General features: G+C 34.9%; 3 protein-coding genes across 3 annotated transcripts; all 3 read right to left on the reverse strand.

Moving 5' to 3' along the window:
- Positions 649–2864, reverse strand: LOC18588855 (protein SRG1). The gene is made up of 4 exons (XM_007013544.2): positions 2327–2864; positions 1702–1949; positions 1225–1552; positions 649–1007 (listed from the first exon to the last, which is right to left on the reverse strand). The coding sequence occupies exons 1-4, from the start codon at positions 2573–2575 to the stop codon at positions 771–773; spliced, it is 1062 nt and encodes a 353-aa protein (XP_007013606.1). The 5' UTR covers positions 2576–2864; the 3' UTR covers positions 649–770.
- LOC108663172 (protein SRG1-like) lies at positions 4342–6896 on the reverse strand. Its single transcript, XM_018126608.1, has 4 exons — positions 6372–6896; positions 5923–6170; positions 5332–5659; positions 4342–4866 (listed from the first exon to the last, which is right to left on the reverse strand). Exons 1-4 carry the CDS (start codon positions 6612–6614, stop codon positions 4624–4626), a joined length of 1062 nt encoding a protein of 353 aa, XP_017982097.1. The 5' UTR covers positions 6615–6896; the 3' UTR covers positions 4342–4623.
- On the reverse strand, positions 7596–9801 carry LOC18588856 (protein SRG1). The gene is made up of 4 exons (XM_018126738.1): positions 9465–9801; positions 8787–9034; positions 8236–8563; positions 7596–8046 (listed from the first exon to the last, which is right to left on the reverse strand). The coding sequence occupies exons 1-4, from the start codon at positions 9723–9725 to the stop codon at positions 7810–7812; spliced, it is 1074 nt and encodes a 357-aa protein (XP_017982227.1). The 5' UTR covers positions 9726–9801; the 3' UTR covers positions 7596–7809.

An 11159-nucleotide genomic window follows, 5' to 3' on the forward strand; every position in this document is an offset into this window, starting at 1 on the left:
CATACGATAGAGGAAGAAAATAGTTATGAGCAATGAATTGGGGAAGACGAGAGATCGGAAGCGTGATCGATTCATCCCCCATTGATCAAAGAGAAGGCTCTAAAAACACCAAAAAAAAAAGGGAAACTGATGAAGATGAATTGACATGTTCAAAATTTTAAAACAATTGAAAAAGAGGGAAATTCATCTTTAAAATCATATGAATTTCAGATGAGGAATTGATTATTTTTCACCATTTCAAAAAAGAAAAAGTTTCGTTGCCTCAGTTTTGAGGAGTTCATTTTAAAGTTTCGGTGCCTCAGTTTTAAGGGGTTCATTTTTTAAAGTCTCGTTGCCTCAGTTTTGAGGAGTTCATTTTTAAAGTCTCATTGCCTCAGTTTTGAGGAGTTCATTTTTAAATTCTCGTTGCCTCAGCTTTGAGGAGCTCACTTTTAAAAGTTCCCATTGCCTCAGTTTTGAGGAGTTTATTTTAAAAGTCTTGTGGCCTCAGTTTTGAGGAATTTATATTTTTAAAAATATATATATATATATATATATATATATATATATATATATACTGTACAGACATAGGGTTTGAAGTTCCTTTTCCAGGCAAATTAGGCATAATCAACATTATACACAAAGAGTAAATTAAGAAAATTTAAGAAATTAATATCAGAAGCTAAAGTTGTTTATTTCCTTAAAGTTTAACTGATAACTGGGTTCAATTCTGAATGCTTTGGGTGCCACTTCTGAGTACAACCCAAAAAAATAAAAAATTGTCAGGAACATCAAAGTAGTGCTGCTTCTATAGGTCTCCTTCCTTTCTGGTAATATTGGAAGTAGATACTGACATAATCTTTAACTTTCTTGTATGATCTAGGCCTTGCCTCAGTAATGAGTTCGTCCACTGGTTCAATCTCTTGATCTGGATGTGGAATGCAGAAAACAGCCAGAGTAATCCTCTCTCGTTCTGAGTTTGTCACAACTCTGTGTAATGGGCTCTTGAATATCCCATTACTCATTATCTATTGAAAGTAACATGTCAATTACTGTCATCTATTCTTGATTTATAGTAGCAAATTTATATATGCAACAGAAAATGATTTATCTTTTTAACAGAGAACTTCTAAAAGTTTTATCAAGTAATGTTAAAAGTTTTAGCTTGATAAATCAGCCAAGTGGTACTAATCGGTCTACTCGAATAGAAAAGCTTATTAATTATGAGATCATCGGGGTCATTACCTCGACTTGATCACCTACATTGATCAGAAGGGCTTGAGGAATGATTGGAACGCTAACCCATTGATCATCCTTCAGGATTTGAAGACCTTCCACTTCTTTGTCTTGCAATAGCATGGTGATTGCTGATCCATCTGCATGAGGTTTGACCCCAAGAACTAGATCAGGCCTTGGACATATAGGATACAAGTTGAATCTTGCTTGCAGAGTTGCTTGGTCTCCATATTGGTGCAAGAAGCAGTTCTCCTCCAAGTTCAGTGATCTTGCCATTGCCTTTAAGAGGACTTCAGCGACTACTTGTAATTTCATCGAATATTCATGTAAAATTCCCCTGTAAAAGGTATGAGAAATATGACTAAGTTGTGTAACTTCTAGAATTCATTCTTGTTGTTTATTTTCTTGTCGTATTGGCAGCAAAAGTGGTGTGTAACTTTTGGAAGTTTTGGGTTACTGGGACATAATGGGCAAGAACGAGAATACCTAAAAGCTTCAGGATTTTCAGGCCAAAATTTGAGCGTTCGTTTATCTTCTGGGCTCAGTATAAGATACAATCGATCAGTCCAATCGAGTGTTTGATGCTCAGACAGAATCATGTCATTCCCGTACCCTTCAGTGCTGCCAATTTCTCTGGAGTATTTCTTCTTTTCTTCCATTGGAAGAGCAAAGAATTGCCGAGCAACTTCTCTCAATTCGTCCAGAAATGCACTTGTAATTCCATTATTGATTGCCTGAAACTCGTAAAATAATTCTCAGAATTGAAGTTAAAAGAGATTGAAATTGCTAACTAATTTTTGTCATTACTCCTGTACTCTGAGAGTGCTTAGTGGCTGATGCTATAAGATACTTGATGATCCAATTTTAAAAGACGCCTTAACCAGCTCAAATCAGATGCTTAATCCTACTGATTCTCTCAATGCTTTATGTTCATGTAAAAGTCATAAATAAACTTTGACTGATGAGTAGTTGAATTCCCAAGGAATTGAGATACTTTTAGAATTGTATGTTTACGCACTGAAAGTTAAACTACAGTAAAATCGACTATGTTCTGTAATTTCATGGAGTTTTTAACAGGTAATTTTCTACAGAAAAGTGCAAAAAAGCCGACCTGGATGCAACCACAGGAGCTGAGAGCTGATCTAAGCTTCTCTAGTTCTTCTCCTCCGGCAGTTGAAGATGCAAGGAGACCAAAATCGATAGTCGGTACGTCCAACACGGGAAAAGAATCATCTAGGACTCCACCATTATCGCCTTTACAGATGTATCTTTCCGGGACTTCGTTCCTGTTGGTAGCCGCCAGTTCCTGCACAGTTTTGGCTTGTGGTTGAAGCTCAACAGGAGGGGGAGGTTCAGCCATATTGCCTCAGAAAGTAACTGGGAATGGAACACACTTTTCAGGTTGAGTTGCTGTGATGATGATAGTGTTACCTAGAGGGGGTTTTGTCTTAAGGCCTGAGGAATTTTCTAGTTCAAGCCGTCTGGAGCTTGCAGTTATATCCACTAGTTAATAAGCCAAGGCTAGAATTATGAGCCTCTAGACCAAATACACAAAAAGGGGTAAACACTTCCCTTCCTGGTGAAGGGACACACGTTGACCAAACTAATAGCCCTTTCAAGTTGTTCTGTGTTTTCTATCTTCATTTTCTTCTTCTTTAAAGAAATTCTTTGCTTTTTTAGTTTTCTGCCTGTCGTCATTCATGACTCTGTCCACTGCTTTTTAAGTTATTTTGTTAGTAAGGCTTTTCGAAACCTCAAAGTATTGGAAGCTGGCTTTTTTCCGTTAGCTTTGACAACTCCAATTGCAGGGGACAAAGAATTGTAATCCAAATTGATGGTCCCTATTTACATCAACGTTGAAGGAGCCAACCATTGGACAGAACCATGAAAAATAGCGAGTCAACTCGCTTCTTTTTTTGAAAATTTTTATAATTATTCTAGTATTAAACAGGGAGGTGGGTTGGAGATATCATAAACTATCATATTTTAAGCTGTGACAACTGGTGAAGGTGCTGCCTTTGTTGACAGACAACCGTGTATTTTTTTATAATTCAGTCTTGCCCAACCTGGCAGTTTGACAGTGTAAAAAGCAGTATTCAACTATGCAATCAGGACAAGTTGGTATTTAGGAAACCAACATTGCATCTTAAAAGTTCAGAAAGATCTGGGGGAGAGTGACAACTATATTCAGTTGGTCACTGTTAAGTTGGGTTAGGAAGGATTTAACCTTGAGTTGCTACATTTGGGCACTTTCCTTGGTTGCAACTCCGATGAATCCTCATTCATTCAGCCGGAAAGAGTGGAAGAAAATAAGAGAATAAATGGTATTTCTTGGTTTCTATATTATTTAGAAGATGATCCAGTGCCTTATTTTCACCATCACAAAGAGGAAGAACAAGCAATAAACATCAACAAAACACATGCTTTGTTAATAGAGAAGAGTCTCAAAACCCAGTTATTGGAGCAAACAAGTCGAAATGATTATGGCGTTCTATATTCTGACAGTGTCAAGTGCTATTTTTCAACTTCCAAAGCAGCACTCAAATCTCAATGCCCTGTGCAATTGTAGCTTTTTCATCTATCACATTTTCAGCTGGATCTATATCCACCTCTGGATCTGAAAACTAGAACAATGTGCTTTTATCTCTTTGAATTTGCCACCATCCTGAACAGTAAGCCCTTAAAAATTCCATTGACTCCTTAACTCATATGATTTGATATCAACTTCGATGTTTCAGTACCAATGCCCAAACCAAAAGACTGTTCTAATCCTGATTTAAATTTGGATCATAAAATTTATTTAGTAAGATTCTCATATTTTCCCCTATTCATTCATTCATTCTGTTACAACATCCTAGTGCTGGTGACAAGGTAAAAAGATTTGTTTTTTGACAGAATTCTATCCTGACAATAAAATTGACTAACATGCATATTATGTGACCATTTCATGGTAATTTATGACATTTCCGGCATTGGTAAGAAGAGTCGATTTTAAGTTTCATATGAATTCTTAGTACTTTTAATCTGCTGCAGAGAAACTGATATCAAGTTCTATGAATGAAAGCTTGCTCCCACATTTAGACTAATCACATATTTTCGTCAATTATAACAGTACAGAGTGAGAAATAATTTTGCTAAACTTCATGCTTCAATATGCTTAAATTCTCAATACATCATAGTCTCAATTTATAGCTGCAATTATAATTCTTTCCCTTCCAGCTTCTGGATAATCACGTAAAGCACTAGTGAAAAATAAATAGCCTTAATGAAGTTACCTTCTAAGCATCACAAAAATAACCTAACACTTGTTCTTACTTTCTTGCTGATGAAGGACTCTGCTACGCATGCATCAGAATCTGCTTCCACAAAAGAGCCATAATCCTTACATGATGAGTTGATCACATACTCTTATGCATGAAATTTTACTTCCTCAAGAGCTACTTTGCCATTCTGAAAGCACTCATAGTTGAAAGAAGCATAATTTTTCACATTTCTATATAACCTTGGCCTGTTATCATCTATCAAGCCTTCGACGGGTCCTATCTCCTTATCTGGCTCTGCCTCATTAAACATTGCCACAGATATCCTCAACTTGTCTGTGTTTGTCACCACCCTGTGCATTGGGCTCTTGAAGATTCCATTACTCAATATCTGCAGCAAATTAATGTAAATCAAACAAATTATGCACTGCTTTTCTCTTTGCAGGTGACTTCTATACTGTAGAATTATTAGATGCAATTATGATGGATGTTATAATTTCTATTTCTTCTGTTTCATTTTCTTGGCAGTCAATGCCATGGTTTCTGTTAAGAAATCTTACTAATTTCCAAGAACTTAAAAGTTAGATTACAGTAACTTTACCTCGTGTTTGGTTTATTAGGAGTGAAATAAATAGGAGTTACGCAAAGCCTCAAACAGTCTGTTATAGTATTCTCAATTGCCACAATATAAATGCCATGTTTTGTAGATGAGTAGTAAGAAAAGGGTAAAAGGTACAAAGTAAAAGACCAGCAACATGTTTGTCAGAGGGAATGTGTTATCTTCAGAGACAACAGCGTTCAAAATTCTGAATGCTAAATAGTAATTTAAAATCATACCTCCAAGTTTAAGACATACCTGCATTTGATCACCAAGATTGACAACAAGAGCATGAGGAATGACAGGAACTGTGCTCCATCTGTCATCTTCGACAATTTGAAGACCTTCCACTTCTTCATCTTGCAAAAGGACTGTCACGCCTGATCTATCAGAATGAGGCTTGACCCCAAGAACCTTGTCTGGTCTTGAACAAGGTGGATAGAAGTTAAACCTGATTTGCATTACTGGATTGTCTCCAAACTGGTCCGAGAAGCTATTCTCTTCTAAGTTCAGTGATTTCGCCATCGCCTGAAAGAGAAGATCCATCATGTGCTTTACCTTGATGGAATATTCATGCAAGACCTCTCTGTAAGAATTCAACTCCTAGTTCAAGTTCTTCAAGAAAATGCAACTTCTCACAAAACACAAACCATTAGATTGCAACTACATCAGAAGTAAAGTTGGTTCAAACATGATAGTTTATTTACTTTGTTGAAGGGTAGCATTTTTTATTATTGCTTTTCTATTAGGAGCAATTTGAGCCCTAAGTGCACAATTTTATCCCAAAAAATTCATTTTCTTTTGTTAATTAACAAATATTTGAGAAACATAGCAAAAAAAAAATTATACCTGAAATTTTTTGGGTTTTCTGGCCAGAGATCGAGCTTTCTTTGATGTTCAGGAAATACCCTTAGAAACAAGCGACTGTTCCAGTCAAGAACTTGCTTTTCTGAGACTATCAGATCATGGCCATAACCCTGAACCTCATTAACTGCTCTGGAGTACTTCTGCTTCTCTTCCTGTGGAAGTCCAAAAAATTGTTTTGCAACTTCACGGACCTTGTCAATAAATGAATTGGAAATCCCATGGCCAATAGCCTGGCGCACAACACAATTTCAAGAGAAAATATGAATTCGTTAAGTTTCATGAGAGTCAATGGAAATACCTAAGCAAATTTGAGGGTTTACCATTCATGGAAGAGAAGGCGAGGAAAGGGAAGAATACGAAAATGAATACTATATCCTTTATCTAAAACATAACAATGCAATTTCCATGGACTTTTCAAGAGAATACAGAACCTGGAAACAACCACCAGAGCTGAGAGCCTGTCTTAGTTTTTCCAGTTCATCTTTTGAGGAGAGCAGTAGACTAATGTCAATGACCGGAACTGAAATTGATGCAGAAAGATCGGAATAATCTGTGTGTGTGAAACTGCTGTCTTTTACATAAAATTCTGGGGGAGGCTCATCACCGTTCATGGACATCTCTTGAATACTCCTGGACAATGAAACCCCATCAGAAGCAAGCGGCATGCCGGCCATGTTTGATGTCAAGCAATGAGGATGCTTTGCAGCTTGAGAACTAGTACGACATGCAAAAGAGTTTTGTCCTGTTGTGGTTTGGACTGCTGTCCTTGAATATATAACAAGATGACGAGAAATTAAATTGCATTGTTATCATTTACTGATGTGGGATCATGCATGGTTTCCTCTTGAAGAAAAAGATTAATCCAGGTGATTGATTCAAGGTTTTGGAATAATAGCCTGTTGGTTTGGCCGTCCTTTTAACTTGAGTAGTGTACCAAAAGGCTTGTGATGATGGAGCAAGAGGGATTAGAGGAAAGGAACTTGTCGCCATTGCTTGTGCTACACAACTCATCAAATAGTTTACTAGTTGCGAGATTGTTCAAATAAGGGATCATCTTGTAAAATTGATGGCTTCTTTGTCCAACCTCTTATGGTGAGAAACAGAAAAATTTTGTCAATATAATTTCTTTTGGTTACAAGCGGACTGCACAATGAGGTAGTCCTTCGATTCTATAAATCCAGTCTCATTCTTAATTCAAGATTCAAACTAAGAGAGTTTTAAGCTTTAAACATTAAAGTATATCCTCAAAGATGTAAATATAATTGCCTTGCAATTTTTTTTAAACCAACAAAAATTAATGTATACATTAATTAATACATTCATATCAAATTCATCCGAAGTTGAATTTAAAAAAAATGAATAATGATTACATATATGTGGATTGAATATTAGTTGAGATAGTAGAAATTTTAGCATGACTATCACACTAGAAATAATCATCACTTGGCCACATTGATTTGCAAGCTATGTAATGCTCGAAAATCCAAAGCAAACCAAAAGTAGATTAGTTTTTATAGACGCAGTGTAATTTGAACTGCAACAAAAATGCCAAAGTGAATATTCGACATGAAAGATAAGCTAGCTTTCCAAATTTGATGAAAAAAAGGAACACTTATTGCAATGGTTGGAACATTCTTTGATGAAACTGTTTCATATGGTAGGAAAATGAAGTCATCGTTTTTCTATTATGATTACACACATATTGGACATTTCGGGGAAAATAAAGGTCTGAATAAGGATTTGTGACAATATCAAAAATAGAAGCTACATGACAAAGATCGCCACTAAAAGCTTGTCCAAATTATTTTGCATCAGTTCGGACAAGGAGCAGAGTTGTGAATTGGACATTCAACAGTTGGGGTAAAAGAACTAAATTCTTACAGTGTCAAGTGGTATCATCCCTTTCTGATAGCATTCATAGTTGATTGCACCATAATTTTTCACATTTCTATATAACCTTGGCCTGTTCTCATCCACCAAGCCATCCACAGCTCTAATCTCGTTTTCTGGTTCTGGTTCATTAAACAAGGCGACAGATATCCTTAACTTCTCCAAGTTTGTCACTACCCTGTGCACTGGGCTCTTGAATATTCCATTACTCATTATCTGCATGCATTCAAATAGCAGCAGATTCAAAGTTAGATAGCCAAGACTTTTATCTATCTCTATCTGGAGTAAGAGTGCAGACTGATGTACCAAGGTAAGAAATTAATTATAGAATGTTTTATTTATCGATCTCTAGCTCTAAGGACTACTCCAAATGAGAATATGCCAATAATTTGACTATTGGTTTACCTGCATTTGATCTCCAAGATTGATAACAAGGGCATGAGGAATTACAGGAACTTTGACCCATTTGTCATCTACTAAAACTTGAAGACCTTCCACTTCTCTGTCTTGCAAGAGAACTGTGATTCCTGATCTATCTGTATGAGGTTTGACACCAAGAACCAGATCAGGTCTTGAGCAGCTTGGATAGAAATTAAACCTTGCTTGCATTAAGGCTTGGTCTCCAAACTGGTTCAAGAAGCTGTTTTCTTCCAAATTTAGTGACCTTGCCATTGCCTTGAATACAGCGTCAGTCACAACCTTTATCTTCAAGGCATACTCGTCCATGATGTCCCTGCAAGGGGAATAATGTTTAGTTTGCTTCTGAATCATATCGTTTAACATTGTTGACGGGAAAAGCTTCCCTGACTGACATATCGTCCATCTTAAGATCGTAAGCATTAACATGTAGCTGGTTCGGAATTGATTTTGTTCTTTTGAAGAAAAAGATTGATGATTATCTTTCAGAGGGAGAAGAAAATCTTTTGTCAGAGTTGCAATCAGTGATAAATATATACCTGAAATCATACGGATTTTCTGGCCAAAGATTGAACCTTCTTTTGTCTTCGGGGAACACCCTCAGAGTTAAGCGATGAGACCAATCAAGAACTTGCTTGTCTGAAACTATTCTGTCACTCCCATAACCTTCAGATTCATTAACTGCTCGGGCGTATTTCTGCTTCTCTGTCTCTGGGAGTGCAAAAAATTGCTTTGTAACATCACGCACTTTGTCAAGGAATGAGCTTGAGATCCCATGACCAATTGCCTGAAATGTTGAAACAACACCATGCCTAATTTTGAAAACCAGTGAAGCTTCATTCAAGTACAAGAAGAATCTAAATCTAAACTCTAGTATAAAATCAGAAATAGGCGGTTCTTCATTCCTATTTATCATGTGACATGGACTTCACATACAGGAACAACAATCATATCATGCAGGGGTAACAAACAGAGATAGAGTCTGCCCTCCCTAGTAGGGTCAAGATCACCAAACAAAGTGTAGATCCTGTATCGAAAGGAAATTACTCTAGGTAGAAATACTAACATATCATATTTACAATATTTTCCTAATTAACAATAGCTCAACTCAATAAGGATGGAGAGATAATGTTAAAAACAGGAGATTGTCTGTTGTGGATACCTAGTCTAGCTGTGAAATGTTTTTCCATTGTAATTTAAGGTTAAGGGTCAAAAACCTGGAAGCAACCCGAGGAGCTGAGGGCTAACTTGAGCTTCTCTAGTTCCTTGTCTACTTCTGTTTCAGGAAAGGAAGATGAAGGCGAGGAAAAGTGACTAATATCAAGGATTGGAAATGGACAAAGTGATGGAGAAGGGTCATCAGCAGAACCAATAAAGGAATCTTTAACTATGTAATGGGATGGTGGTTCATCACCATCAACAGACATTTCTTGGACACTCTTGGACAATGAAACCACCTCTTCAGCAAGGAGAGCCATCTCTCATCAACCTCAGGTGAGCAATGCCAATGGAGTAAATATTGGATACTATAGCAGTGTATTACTCTAAACAAGATTATAATAATTTATATATATATATATATATATATTATGTGCTATTCTCAATAAATATTTGGAGAGAAGTTCTCGAAGTCGGCCATATGCCCTCAAAAACTGGTTTTGATGATAAGATCCACATAAGTTGCCATGGGCGGACCCATGTTCATGAGAGTGGTGTCACAATTAAAAAAAAATTATTTATTATATTATTTTTTTCGAATTTTATATATTTAATAATATTATGAACTCACTAAATTTTTTACAATTTTGTAAGAAATGAGATCAAAAGATAGATTTTATTAAAAAATTTATAAATTAATAATATTTAAATATTTTTTAAAAATAATATTTGAATATTATTAAAAAATAATTTATATATTGATATTTAAATTTTACATGGAAAGATAAAAAAAAAATTTATAATTTAAGATTTTGTTAAAAAGGTCAAAACCGAAACTTCTCTCCCTTCAAAGTTCAAGTTTTACTCTTGAAACCTATAATAAGTTAGTGACTTTCCTTTTCTCAATCGTTGATTATATTTTTCACTCTCTCAAAACAACTCGATTAGTTTTCAATTATAAGTAATTCTTAATCCAAGTTAAGTTTTTAAATATTTCATATTTAAATATTTTTTAATTAATTTGATAATTTATATTTATAATTATAAATCATAAGTTCGTAATCAAATGAGTGACGAGTTGATGAATGATTACTTAGTAACACATATTAAAAAATATGTATTTTATAGTGTTTCTACTGCTATTATCATATAACGTTTTCAAATTATGAGAAATTATCATAAATAATTATAATTTTTTTAGATTTTTCTATTTTGAAGTTATGAATTTTAATATATTTATTTTTAAATTATTATTTTAATTATGACACTACTTAAAAAAAATTTCTAAATCCATCCTTATAAGTTGCTGTAGATCAAATAAACAATAGCTTATTCCTGCGTCCCTAGCATTAAACTTTGTAATTGTATAGTTTAAATAAATTTTGATGGGGTTGGTTTCTCACAAACACTGTTTTCTTTTTTATTTATTTTCTTGACTTTTGATCATTTCACGTTTTTTCTTATCATTTTAATAATCAAAATGAAAGGATACGCACAGCAATATACAAGATTTGCAGGCCAACCAACCGTTGCCACTGATATAAGGCCAAATCTAATTTATCATGTTCATGAGAACCAAAAGGATATGAAACCAAATTTCTCTCTTTGTTCACTTCGTATGCAAAATTTTGCTTTCACTGTACCCTTTAATAATTTATAAAATTATTCACACTCAACTTTTTTATTTAATCCTATCTTTTCTTTTGATTTCATTTATTTTTTATTTTCTTTTATTCATTCACTTTAAAATTTGT

This window comes from Theobroma cacao, chromosome 9 (assembly GCF_000208745.1).
Source record: "Theobroma cacao cultivar B97-61/B2 chromosome 9, Criollo_cocoa_genome_V2, whole genome shotgun sequence".
In the NCBI taxonomy this organism is placed as follows: Eukaryota; Viridiplantae; Streptophyta; class Magnoliopsida; order Malvales; family Malvaceae; genus Theobroma; species Theobroma cacao.